This window comes from Mustela nigripes, chromosome 3 (genome assembly GCF_022355385.1).
Source record: "Mustela nigripes isolate SB6536 chromosome 3, MUSNIG.SB6536, whole genome shotgun sequence".
NCBI classification, from domain to species: Eukaryota; Metazoa; Chordata; class Mammalia; order Carnivora; family Mustelidae; genus Mustela; species Mustela nigripes.
In genome coordinates, this window is record NC_081559.1 from 40,410,179 (window position 1) to 40,423,662 (window position 13,484).

Here is a 13,484-nt window from a genome sequence, read left to right on the forward strand (position 1 = left end):
AAATCTGTAAAATTACAAACGGCAATTGAGACTCACTGCTAGTGACTTCTTGTTCATCCTGATGTGTGTGTGGAATTCTGTCTGTGGAGAAGCAACTAAGAATAAAACAGCATGTTTGAATCCTGTGTGTCTCCTCAGAAGTCAGAGATGAGGCGAAGCACCCCGGCAGCTGCCCCTGGGGTGTGGCAGTGGAAAGAAGCAGGGGCGGGGTGTGGACTGTGCACAGCCCCCGTGAGGGACCCGCGTCTACTATCAGGCTCAGTACCCGAGTCTGGGATGGGGGGGTGGGGGAGGGTACGCCGCGGGAGGATCTCGCAAGATGTTGTGGACAAATTCTAACGTGCTGCCAGAATAATAAAGACAGTAAGACACAGCACTTGACAGGCTGCAGAGCACTGGATAAAAACAGGATGGAGTTCTTCTACGGAATGAATAGGTTTTGATTTGTCGACCTTACATTTAAGATACAAACTCCATCTGCCTCCCAGAGCAGAAGCAGTCACTGTACTCTCGGGAGGACATGCTGGTGGCTACAGTTCTGTTCTCACCGTGGGTGGAAGCAGGTCTGCAGACCCTACCTGGGGAAGGGGTGCTGTTCATCCGGACCGGACTCTTCCAGTGACCCGTGGGCCCCCCAGGCTGGTACCACCAAACGGGAACCCTCAGGAAACCCTGAAGAATGGAGCATTGCCAACCGCGGTGAGGTACACGGATTAACTATGTTTCTACTTCCACACACACAGAGAAGTATCTTGAGAACAACAAATGTTCCTGAGTTTATTATTTTTCCTTTTGGGGTATATTAACTGCCATATACTATACCTGTTAATTGTTTTTACAATCAAAAGTTTCAGATCATAAAAATTAGTCTTTGGGACGATGGGGACTCAGTGTTCTTTGCTTAGAAGCATCTTTGTAAATACACTTACTTGTAGGATCTTACCACAATCAAAGAAAAGTCTAAACGAATACCAAAGCACTGGACAGAACAAACGATATGAGTATTTTCAGGCCTGCTAAGGGCACCACCCCCAGCACGATGCTCCACTTAGAAGTAGTTTTCAGTCATTAAAATTCCTACAGGAACTTTCTAAAGAAGCAAGAACCTATTGCTGCAAGTTGGATTCCTGTAAAGAAACTTCATGAAATAAACCTGATCTACTAGCCGCTCCCCCCCCAATAGATACACACCATTTCCGGTAGTAAAAACCATGAACCAGCTTCCAGGTCCCTTTAGACCAGTTACATTAGGGGAGGCCGGGACTTTTGACAAACTGATTTCAGCTCTAGAACTTATCCTAGAGATACATACACGCCAAATGGCATATATATGATATTTTGGGTATTATTTGTATCAAGACTGGAAGCCACCTAAATCCTTGAAGACACTGGCTGAATAAATTATGGTACCTACATACAATGGAGTATTCCACAGCCACCGAACAGAGGGAAACAGCTGGATGTGTACGAACACAACATACACATGGACATAAAATATTAATGAAAAAAGCGAGGTACAAAGTAGGTTGTCTAGCAAATAATCTTCTGTGTAAGAAAAAAAATGCACATGTGCAAACACATGTGCTGTGTACACACACACACACACACACAAAGTGTGCATTACCAAGTACAGACTTCTGAAAGGATCCAGTGGAAATGGGCTGCTTACAGAGGGAGGACCTGAGTGGCTGAGGGATACTTACTTTTCCTGGCCGAGGCTTTCAAACACTTCAAATCTTGTATTATGAATATTACCAACTAAAAAGTTAACTTTAAAGATCATGGAATAAAATATAAATCACGAAGTGATGCAGAAACGTCCGTGTGTGTGCGGGTATGAGGAGATACTCGAGATATAGGAAGTGAATAAAAACAAACAAAGATGTTTGTCAAACAAGGTATAGAATACGATTCCCTTCGGGTGAACTTTAAAAGGGAGACGCACATATTTACATTCTGCACACGAACAGGCAGAACTGTTTTCTGGGAAGGATATGCAAGGGAAAGTAAGTTAATTGTGACTCTTTCTGGAGAGAAAAAAAAATGGGAAAAGCTCTTTTCATTTTATAGCCTGCCACATCTTTTGAATTTCCTAATCATAAGCCAGTGGTTATCTAAGTGCTGGAATCTGGGGTCATTTCTTAACTTCCATCTTTACATGTGTCCACCTTAAGAAGAACCTAATAAAGAACGGTCTTAGGTAGCAGCAATCCACGGTGTTTATTTCAGAGCAGTGAAATGAGTGTTCTTGTCCGCAGCTCCTGGGGCTACCAGTTCGGTGCGGCTTTCTGGGAAAACAACGTGGCAACACAGAGCGAGCATCTGGTCTTAAAAACGTTCATACCTTATGACCTGTTCATTTTGACTGGAACAATCCTGAGGACGGTTTCCATTTAAGTATTAGGTATAAAAACAAGGCATTTATAACAAGCTAAATTTCTCACGGAGGGGGGTGTATGAATTAAACTGGTAAGTCACATCCTTGATACAATGACTGGTTTTGGATTCTGCAGTCTGTTTAAGGACTGAAATATGAAAAGCAGGAAATAAACTGGTTTATACGACTGATTTTGCAAGAGAGAACTCCGTGAAGACATAAAACACAGCAGCTGTCTGATGAGAGAACTTACCCCAATTCCCAGCATTCTCTTCATGCCTGGCTGTGTCTCCCCACAATGAGAAACATCATCTCAGTTACCAGAAAGCAGTAACTCTTCTTACAAAATGTCAACTCAGAAGCAAGACCTTACCGGAGGAGGAAGTTTTCCTTCAATTAAAAGCAAAGTATCTCCAGAACGTATCGCAACTTCTCTCAGGGCTGCATCCTGGGGAAAGAGAAATTCCTTTATGACTTCTGACAGGAGCAAACAAGACCTCTGGATCTTTTCTTGGACTCCTATGACTTTATGACCCTTTCAAGAAAGAAAGAAACAATAAAGCAGGCATCAAGGAGGCAGGAAAGACACTAAGACTATAAGCAGTGGCTCCTTCTGCATTAAATCATAGGGGATGGACTGGAGTATCACAGAGGCTGTGGGGAGAGGGCACGGATGGGACGAGACGCGGAAGACTGAGCTGCAGAGGATGAAATACCAGTTAGGCCCGAAGGCTGGGCTGGATGTGGAAAGCTAAAGGAAATGAGAAGGAATTCTCACGAAAAGAAGAGCAGGGTTAAGGCTGAGTCCAGAATAAGGGGAAGAGCTTAGGAGACGAGACAGACTAGAGCACCAGCTGGGGAGTAACAGGACAGGAAGCTGGATCGGAAGGTCCCAGATGCAAGGGCTGTGAACTAGATGTTAAGGAATTTTTAGCTGCTTTGAAAAAAAGCCGCTCAAGTTTTCTGAGAAGGTGTTTTTTTTTTTTTTTTTAAGATTCTATTTATTTATTTGACAGAGAGAGAGAGACACAGCGAGAGAGGGAACACAAGCAGGGGGAGTGGGAGAGGGAGAAGCAGGCTTCCTGCTGAGCAGGGAGCTCGATGCGGGGCTCGATTCCAGGACCTGAGCCGAAGGCAGCCGCTTACTGACTGAGCCACCCAGGCGTGAGAAGGGGTTTTTTAAAGACCAGTCCAGCTGCTACATGCATGATACACTGGAGTGGGGAACACCTGACTTGGGACAGCCACTTGGTGTAATTTATGGAAGAGGACAAAAAAGAAAAGACGAAATCAGCTTGGCCCAACAGCCAGCCGTGGGAAGGGCCAGGGAGGAGTGGAAAAGCCGAGAACAAAGATGAAGGACCGCAGGGCCAGCAGCATTGTGGGCCAAAAACACAAGGCCGGGAAACACAGCATCTCTGCAAAGGGGTGCAATAAGTTTGCTTTTAGGTGAATTATTTGATACCAATTTAGGAATTAAGAGAGAGGAAAATGCAGAAACCACACAACTAGACACACTCTCTGACCCCAAACCGCATGTCCTGCGGATGGTCTGAGGACCACGTCTGGGCAGTCAGCTTCCCGGCTGAGCCTCAGAGGCGCCTCTCTCCTCTCTATGCTCACTCCCTCGGCCCCAGTCAGCAGAGCGCCCCCCCCCCCCCCGCCCCCAGGAAGGCCCAGCCCACCTGCCTCATCACCCTTCTGATGCGGGAGGCCACCAGCTGTCACTGAACGGCAGGCACAGCAGGACTTGGGGGAGCATGGCTGACCCCAAGTACCTAAGCTTGCTTCTCCCTGAGCTTCCTCTTGGGACTACCTCTAAGGCCATGGGTTTGACCGGCAAGTGCGACGCTATCTGACCAGAGTCCGACTATCTTGAAATAAAGTTGTTCCCAAGACTACCCAGAGAGTTTGGTTGGATCTAGAGATGCAGCTTCGATCAGAGCCTGAGTGACTGGCTGGTAAGATGAATTCTGCCATCATTAACTTACAGAGAAACAGAGATTAAAATATTCAGGTTTCAAAATTCAGACTGTATCTTCACATTGTTTCACAAATGTCTTTTGTTCTCGCAAGTCCTCTGCTTTCTCACGAGGACCTAGTATTTCTAGGGACATACTCTCTTAAGTCAAAAGAGCACTTAACACAGACGTCAGAAATGTTCCCACTAGGCTGAGACCTTCCCTCTGACTTTAGCAAAGACCTACATACAGTGAGGAAGTAGACGGAGACCAGGTACAGATTTTTGTAGCCTAAAATAATGAAAGTTTTCTCTAGAATGTATTCACCAGTGGGGTGAGGGTGAATATCCTGTATGGAACACAAACACAATCATTTCTAAGAATAAAACGTGTAACAATAATCTTACTTCTTCACATAAAGGCTCTCCAGCTTCATAACACCAATCCATTTTTCGTAAATGCCATGTGTCTCCTGTGAAGGAATCAAAATCAGCATAAAAAAAATCAAAAATATATTTTAAGAGTTTGTCAGTAATGACCCTCTGGATAAGCAAGTATCAAACGGGATTTGAGCAAATAACTGACTTCTAAATTCTCTCTTCCAAGCAGGAGAAAAATAAAGCGATTCCTTCAATTCGGTTAATTTCCTCTCTATTCCACCAAGATCTGCATACTTGCAAACAGATCAACCCTTGCTACTGTCACATGGCACCGACGTCCTACTTTTATCAGTTACTCGTGCACACATCACACACGAATACAGATACTGTCCATCTAGGTACAGACTCTCTTCTAAAATCATTATGAAGTTGTTTTATTTCACGGTTTTGGTTGAAAGTATAGGCCAGTATCTCTTACCAACTGATAATGTGTACCACCAAACTGTTCTCATCCACTTACCGGTTAATCTAACAAAAACCAGTGTTTCTGAAATAGCATTTTAATGAAGTTGGTATAAACAAGAATTTATGAATGTTAAATAGTCTTTAATTAGATTTCTCTCAATATGCTTGCTGTACTGATGAAATGTGAAATTTTTTGAGGCAGACAGGGAAGCTGAATAGAGTAAAAGTTGGAAATCCTGATCAAAAAAAAAAGCAATGTTTTAGAAACAGTCAGCTGTCCCACCCACCAGAAGCTAGAGCCAAAGGAGTAAACACGGATCTAATACTGAACCTCCAGATGCCACAAGTCTTTAATTCTTACCATACTGTTCTTTGCAGATCCTCTCCTACCATTAGTTCTAGTTTTAAATACAGTAAGAAGTATACTTAATCTAAGTGTGTTTTTTCTTCAAGATTTTATTTATTTGAGAGGGAGCAGCACAAGCAGGGGAGAAGCAGTGGGAGGAAGAGCAGACTCCCCGCTGAGCAGGGAGCCCAACTTGAGGCTTGATCCCAGGACCCTGAGATCACAACCTGAGCTGAAGGCAGACGCTATAGCCAACTGAGCCACCCAGGCACCCCTCTGTGTTTAAAAAACCAAACAAGGGCGCCTGGGTGGCTCAGTGGGTTAAGCCGCTGCCTTCGGCTCAGGTCATGATCTCGGGGTCCTAGGATCGAGTCCCGCATCAGGCTCTCTGCTCAGCAGGGAGCCTGCTTCCCTCTCTCTCTCTCTGCCTGCCTCTCCATCTACTTGTGATTTCTCTCTGTCAAATAAATAAATAAAATCTTTAAAAAACCAAACAAACCCCAATAGGTTAAAAGGTTTCTCCTCAGCAGGTCTGAGGATTGCCAACGCCCTAACAAGAGCAGCGGGATGCCCCGGGAGCCCTTTCACATGACCCCCCCGGGGAGCTACTTCAAAGATACCCTGGATTTATTTTTTCATTTGTATTACATTCCCTAATGTACACCACAAAAATTCTGGCATGAAACACAAGGCACTGAAACTCTGAATCAATGAGGTTAAAAAGAAAAAAAATCAGTGAAGGGCCTGGGTGATTCCAGAGGGCATCAATCCTGTTTGCTCTTTTGGGCCTGTGCTGGAGCCTGTCAAGCTTCTCTGTCCTCACAGCGGCTAAGCCACAGCTGGCTTTCTGTTAGCTCGAACAGCGGAGCCAGGAGAAGGCACTACGTGCATGACAAAGCTGGAGGAAAGCATGTCTGAGGGGCTGTCATCAGGCTTACAGATGACTTACTATGAGGACACAGATAAGTGACTTTGTCATCTGAAACTTACCTGGCAGGCCAGACTTCTCCAGCAGGAGCTTTAAACACTGTTCAAAAAGAGAGAAAAACCACATTCAGTTCTCTGTTTCTGAGATACAGCACTGGGAGAGATGCCCCTGTTGGACCCTGGGCATGTCTGTCTTATAATATTTAGTAATTTCTGGAGGGATGAGGATATGTACAGCTTAGGTGACTTAAGGGAGCTCTGCTTCCTAAGAGCTAGGTGGGGCCAGCCAGGAGAGGAAAAAGTTGCTGGTGTCTGTATCTGAGGCTTAGACTCTGCTCATCCGCGAGTAGGCCTGCAGCATGAGCGTCCGCTTGTGAGGACCAGCGCTGGGGTCTGGGCCGGATATGACTGATTAGGCCGATTTCCTAGATACATATTGAACCCTGAATCCTATAAAAGATCAGCCTTTACACAGCACCCAAGAGATACAACTGGTCATCTATGAACTCACAAAAAGAGATCCGTGCAGGCGGTGCGACATGATTAACAGAAGTTTAAATAACAGTAATAAAAATCAGAAACTCCCAACTTCCTTGGGGGAAAAACCTACTCTTTCGCCTACCTATAAATTCACAGCAAGAGTAAATAAAACTTGAATTATACTACGCTAGCAGAGAAGGAAGCAAGGATAAGGAGGATTACTACTGTGCTCCTTGGAATAAGAAAGAGAGCAAAGATCAAAATGTCCACGAACAGGAACTCTTAAATAAAACAAAGGATAAAATAGATTCATACACACTGGTTTTAAAAGACCTTCACAAATTCGAAGGGAAACAAAGTTCTAGTGTCATACACGCAGCGTGATCCCATTTATGATTTAAAAGAAACTGTACGAACAAGTCCAGCTCATCTGTCCCTGTGGAGCACATCAACGGTCTAGAAGGACTCGCGCTCGCTGGGGTGGTCAGGTCACGCCGTGCCAATACCACGGAGACGTCCGGCTGGGCACTAGGGTAGGCTGTGGCCAAGGAGGATTTTTATCCATATGCTCCCCCCAATGGGGTTTAAAGAATAAGCCCAGGATTACTTGTATGATTAAAGATAAAAGAGACTTTAAAATATTCCTGAAGATTATTTAGAGAAGGACAGCAGTGAGAGCCCAATCCAGTAAGACACAGGGACTGGGCGCACGGCGGCGGCCGCACCCAACTTCTGCAACTTAAGAAAAGCGAACGGGTGGATGTTCACTTCAGCCGACGTGGCCCAGCGGGGCGAGCACTCAGGACCTCTGAGAGACACAGGGAAGCACAGGAGGCCTGGGAGCACAGGGAAGGGACCGCTCAACGTCCCTGTAAGAATAGACCTTGGGGAAATGCAGGCTGGAAAGAAAAAGATCCGTCGGGAAGCTGCTAGAATAACCCGGAGGAGAGGTGCCCAGGGTATAGCAGTGGAGGGAATGAGATGTGGTCAGATCCTAGACAAATCATGACGGGAGAACCGAAAGGATTTCCCGAAAGCCTGGATGTGAAACACAAAAGCACCGAGGGTGACCCCCAGGTGTTCTGGCCTGAGCAAGCAGAGGAATGGAGGTGCCACCACCGACTGACAAGGAGGGAAACGGAGGTGCGTGTGAGAGAGGACAGGGGTCACACAGCAGAGGGACGGCTATCAGACAACCAAGCAGGTCCCACAAGCAGAGCGCCAGGCCGAGGTCCAGTCGACTGGAGAGAAGAGCACAGAGCAAACTGCGGGGGGGTGGGCTGTGCGGTGGGGGGAGACCGGGAGGAGCTGCGGTCCTCCAAGCCAAGTGACAGCGGCGTTCTAGGCTCAGAGAGGCACCGATCGCCTCAGAGGCCACGGAGAGCGGGAAGAGGACAACTGAGAACTGCTCATGGGACCCAGCCACATGGAGGGGAGTGAGTGTGCCCCCATTGGGCTTCAGAGCAGACAGACAGACAGACACATCGCTCCTCTGAAAAGTTCTGCGGCCTCCCTTCTCTGACATGAATAGCACCAAAAAGTTAAAAGCTAAATGAAAAACTAAAAATATTTATGGCAGGTAACAAGTTAAAAAAATTTTTTTTTTAAATGTTTTGCCGTGGACAATTGCAAACACGTGCAGAGAGGGCAGTAAATGTGAGCCGACGGTGCCCATCACCCAACCTCCGTGACTGCCGCAGCCTTTCGCGTGCGCCACAGCCTCACCCATTTCCTGTCCCGCCCCCTGCCCTCCAGGGCCTCAGAGGCAAGAATGTCCGCTATCTTATCATTTATTAATAGTTAATACTCATCTCTAAAAGATGAACATTTTTTAAAAAAACATAAGCCTCAAACAATTATGAAAAACTCAAGAAATCCTTAATAACAAATACCCAGTTGGTGGTCACATTCCTTTTTTTCTTTTAAAGTAATCCCTATGCCGGACATGGGGCTCGAACTCACAACTCCCGTATCAAGTCACACGCCCTACCGACTGAACCAGCTGCGTGCGCCCCCACATTCTCCTAGTTCTCTTACACTGTAACTAAGGTTTTCCTGGTTTGTAACAAGAGCCAAATGAAGTGCACACACCGCACTCGCTCCTCCTGTCTCCTGAGTCCCTTCAGGACCATGCAGATGGTGGCCCGTGCTGCGGTGACACGTCCCCTCTGTCCCCTATGCCTTGTTTTGTGTTGGCAATGGTTACTCTTTTCAGAAAGTCAGCAGTCTTTCAGGATCATTGTTCAGATCCATTAATTTATTAGGAGTTAAAATAGCTGACAGCCTAAAATTCTCATTTATCAGCTAATATGTATCTATAAAAACACCTTCTCGTTACCTATACCTGCAATATAGCTTCCAAAAAAAAGGCAGGATAAATGCCTGACCCTCTCCTTTTGGTTCCCCAGCTTTCGCTCTGCGTAACCAATGACGATGGTCTTTTTAGGATCATTTATGAACTCGTGCAAAAGCCTCTTCAAGTTGGTTCCTGGCTTTCTCTGTGGACCCCCGCTATCTTTGCTGGCTTTACTGCTTCTGTCAGGACAAAATGTTCCAGGCTCACTGACCTGTTCCTGACCTAGATACGGACCCAGACGCCACTCCAAGAAGCCCTGATTCCTTCCAGTAGGAAACGGTATTTAGCAATCACAACCACAGTCTGGGTGCTGGGGTGCTTGCTGCCACCAGGCTGGTCACTGTGTCTGAGCTGTTTCAGGGGGCAGAGCTAGAAAAAATTTTAAAAGCAAACAACCAAGTTCATTCTGCCTCTTCTGATTCAAATTCAGGAGTACAGGCTCTACTCAACTATACCACTGTGTATTTTCCAACACTGAAAGTCGTAATTATCTGTGACACTAACATAACTGTTACGACATACGCACATGTGCTCACAGACACACACACACATTTGTGCCCAGGTGTGTGATTATGCACTTATATAACCTAAAAACACCAGCAGGAGATATGCCAAAATGTTAAAATTAGCAGGATACAGGATAATGAGAGGCTTTCATTCCCCCCCCCCCTTTTTTTTCATTTTTCCTTTTAATCCACTTCTACAGAACCCAAATTTCTGGGTGTAAGTATTACCGATAACCAAAAAAAAAAAGATAATCTTATTTTAAAAATTTGGGTTCGTTCACCAGTTTTCAAGTTCTCCAAACTACTCTTTTAGAGTAGAGTAGAGAATTCTCCAAAGTATACTGTGGGAACCCTAGGACCTCAAAATGCGAACAGGGTTACCATGGCTCCCCAGACCAAATGTCCACAGATCTCTCCCCACAGCAGGAAGTAGAATTACTTACGTCTCCCACAGACATTGTTGCTTCTACTATGATCTCCATCTCTGTACCCGGCTGAACATCACTTCCCACAGTGAAAAACAGGAACAGCTAAGATCAATGAATGCAATTTAATCTAAATTTTAAAATTCTACAAATGTATTATCTGCTTCCAAAAAAGAAAAGCTAATGGTCCATGAAATTTTAATAAAAATCTCCTTTCATAAAAAAACAAAGACGCTGGTTAATTTAATGTTGCAATTTAAACAACAATTCTGATGACCCGGAAATGTAAGATGCTTCACACCAGTGTCCTCACCCGCACAGGTGTTACATCATTGTTCTTCTCTCACAGATACTATTTATTCCACTGTGATCTTTGTTTCTTTCTTGGTCATTCCTCAAAGGGATCTGCTACATGCTGTGAGCATGAACTGGGTTTTTGCTCTGGGTCATTTGGCTGTGATCTGATTTTCTGTCCAGCGAATCTGATCGTTTGTGAGCTCAGCTCCCGATAGCCCTCCCTGTCCTTTCGAACTCCGTCTCACCTGTCACGTTTTCCTACCAGCTTGTCATGCACTCCTAGGTGGTCAAGTTCAGGGGAAGAACAGATTAGAGAGGAGGTAGCTGGGAAACAAATGAAGTGGATCCAGGAACCACAGGGATCCTGACAGGAGTCCAGCTTCCCTCGAAACAGTCTTACCAGGAAGGACACCGTGACTTTTGGATGGTAATGAAACTTTATTAAATAGGCAGGCCTTCTGGCAGAGGTTGACCTAATACTTTATGCAGAGAACGAGGACTGATTAAAAACAAAGGCAGAGAGTAATTCAGTCCAGAATCAGTATACTCTATTTCACTAACTTTAAGATGCTGCTGGTTGTTTCTCATCACTTTCTGTGCCACTGAGAGAGAAACAGTCACAGATGCCACAGATGAAGAGGGACGCCGGCCTCGCAGATGGTAAAATGTGGGGAAAAGGGGTGCTTTTTAGAATTTATGAAACAGGTGGTTCAAACAAGGTGGCCACTCAATTTTAAAGGTCCCCCTGAACCACAAAATTCTTACAGGAAAAGAACGTTATGAGTATGCTCTGACACTAGTATTTTTTATTTAAACACAAAGGACTAGATGGTTCTTTGTATGCCTAACATACAAGGTGTCATTTAAGAAAGAAAAAAAAAACTTCTAAGGGAAATGATTACTGGTGCAGTAGTTATGGTGGGAATGATGAGATTAAGGACTTCTGATTCTGGGAAGGGTGGTTTCACTCTGTCAGGTGACCCCCCATTACCTGAGATGAGGTTGGCGCTTTTCCAGGACACAGTCCCAGGGAACTCCCCATCTTCAGTTCCGCTTCCTTCAAAGTGTAACTGTCCGGCACTACAAAGAATTCGGAGAACAGGATGAATGTTATTAATTCCTACCTCCAGGAATATACTGAAAACGTACACGAAGTAATCCACTGAAGTCAGCCTTCCTTTGAAAATTAAAAACGTCAAGAAAGAAAGAACAGGAGACGTGCTCCATGCAAAAGGATGACCTGCATTACGGCTCCGATTTTCCATTTCCATACTCTAGAATATATTCTTCCTCTCTGTACAACAAGGCTAAGGAATAAGAGGCGGCTATGAAAGTTCGAGATTCATACTTCATAAACATCAAAGAGCCACTGTTTGCATGGATTAAAAGCTAGATATTCCGAATTGATTCAAGAGCGGTGGACCTGCCTCCTGCACGCTCAAAGCTGCTGCGGTGACCATCACTTAACTAAGTCTAATGACAGGAGGCGTCACAGAGGTGAGAACAGTCTATTCCGCGGCTGTTATCACAATAACATGAGCAGCGCAAGCGCTCTGACTTAATCTAGAAAGACGTAACTCGATCAAAACAACTGCCTAAAATGAGAATCAGCTCATCAGAAAAGGTGTTTTCCTTTCAAACAGAAGGGTTTGAATTTCTGGTTATGATTTTCCATAATACGTGAAGGCTGTCCTGGGATGACAGTAAGTCCAGCAAGTTAGTTTCTAAAAGGCGACTGAAGGATATTAGGTGCCGGAAGCCATCATTTGCATAAGAAAGATCGATGGTATGAGAGTATCCGTTTTTGGAGGCTACCATGAAGATTTACCTGGACAAAGTAGCTTCCCATTTCTGTCGATAGGTCTCAAACAGCTGTTCTCAGCTACAAATAAAAAGAAGCTGGTTAGTGCACCAGAACAACTAAAGAGAGATGCTCTACTGTGTTCATTAGGAAAGCTACAATGAGTGACAAAACAAAAAACCCCCAAGTACAGGCAGTCTTCAGCTTGCACAGGAGCTCAGGGCCACGAGAAGGCCGGGGAGTCCCCATGAGGACACTGCCGCTGTCCACGGACTCTCGACATTGTTTTTTTTAAAAGATTTTATTTATTTGACAGACAGAGATCACAAGTAGGCAGAGAGGCAGGCAGAGAGAGAGAGGAGGAAGCAAGCTCCCTGCTGAACAGAGAGCCTGATGTGGGGCTCGACAATCCCAGGACCCTAGGACCATGACCTGAGCCGAAGGCAGAGGCTTAACCCACTGAGCCACCCAGGCGCCCGGACCTCTCGACATTGTTGTCACAACAGTTAAATCTCTGCAGTTATATGTGTACAATGAAATTTTAAAAATAGTAGAATTAATATTTACATCGCAAGTTAAAGCACTAGAAACATTGAGAATTTTTTTTTTCTTTTGGTAGAAAACATCAAGACTCGTTTACACAGGGCTTGCTTCTTGGTGTGCTCACAATTTGGAGTGAGCATCTTCTCTATCCCTGAGTGAACCATCATCCTCTCGGTTGGCTCTGCTTCCAGAATTTCCTATTTTGTGCTTTCAATCTCATGAAGGGTCTGCAGGGGGCTCCTTCGATGGGAAGGCTCCTGGCAATATCGTCTCTCGAGTGACAGCAGTGCCAACGTTCCCACAGCCGGTGATTTCCTGTAGCCCTCTGCAGACTTTCTTTGCTGCACCTTCACCTTCAGGAAGCGATTCCCTTAGCCTTGACAGCGAGACATCACATGGGCTTACCATGGGAGAAAGGGAACAGACCATTCCCTCTGCTGTGCTGAAATGAATACCAGACACTTCAGAGGGAGGTAACTGGTCCCTGATCCTGATGCACACCTGCTATTTAGGTAGTGACCTGCGGAAAGGAGAGTCAGTAGCAAAGTTTGCACTTCTGCAATGACTCCGTTCGCGTCCAGTGTAGCGGACACTGGAACCATGCTGTCGGCTGGCTGACG

General features: G+C 45.3%; 1 protein-coding gene across 7 annotated transcripts in view; it reads right to left on the reverse strand.

Annotated features, from left to right (window-relative positions):
• The window catches only part of USP40 (ubiquitin specific peptidase 40), a 76,800-nt gene that overhangs the window by 13,324 nt on the left and 49,992 nt on the right, over positions 1-13,484 (reverse strand). For all 7 annotated transcript variants that reach the window (XM_059393751.1, XM_059393750.1, XM_059393752.1 and 4 more), the window contains 7 exons: positions 12,349-12,402; positions 11,512-11,600; positions 10,242-10,328; positions 6,520-6,556; positions 4,746-4,810; positions 2,751-2,825; positions 579-672 (listed from right to left, as the gene is read on the reverse strand). In XM_059393751.1, coding sequence (XP_059249734.1) covers positions 579-672; positions 2,751-2,825; positions 4,746-4,810; positions 6,520-6,556; positions 10,242-10,328; positions 11,512-11,600; positions 12,349-12,402 — 501 coding nt within the window. The remainder of the gene's footprint in view (positions 1-578; positions 673-2,750; positions 2,826-4,745; positions 4,811-6,519; positions 6,557-10,241; positions 10,329-11,511; positions 11,601-12,348; positions 12,403-13,484) is intronic.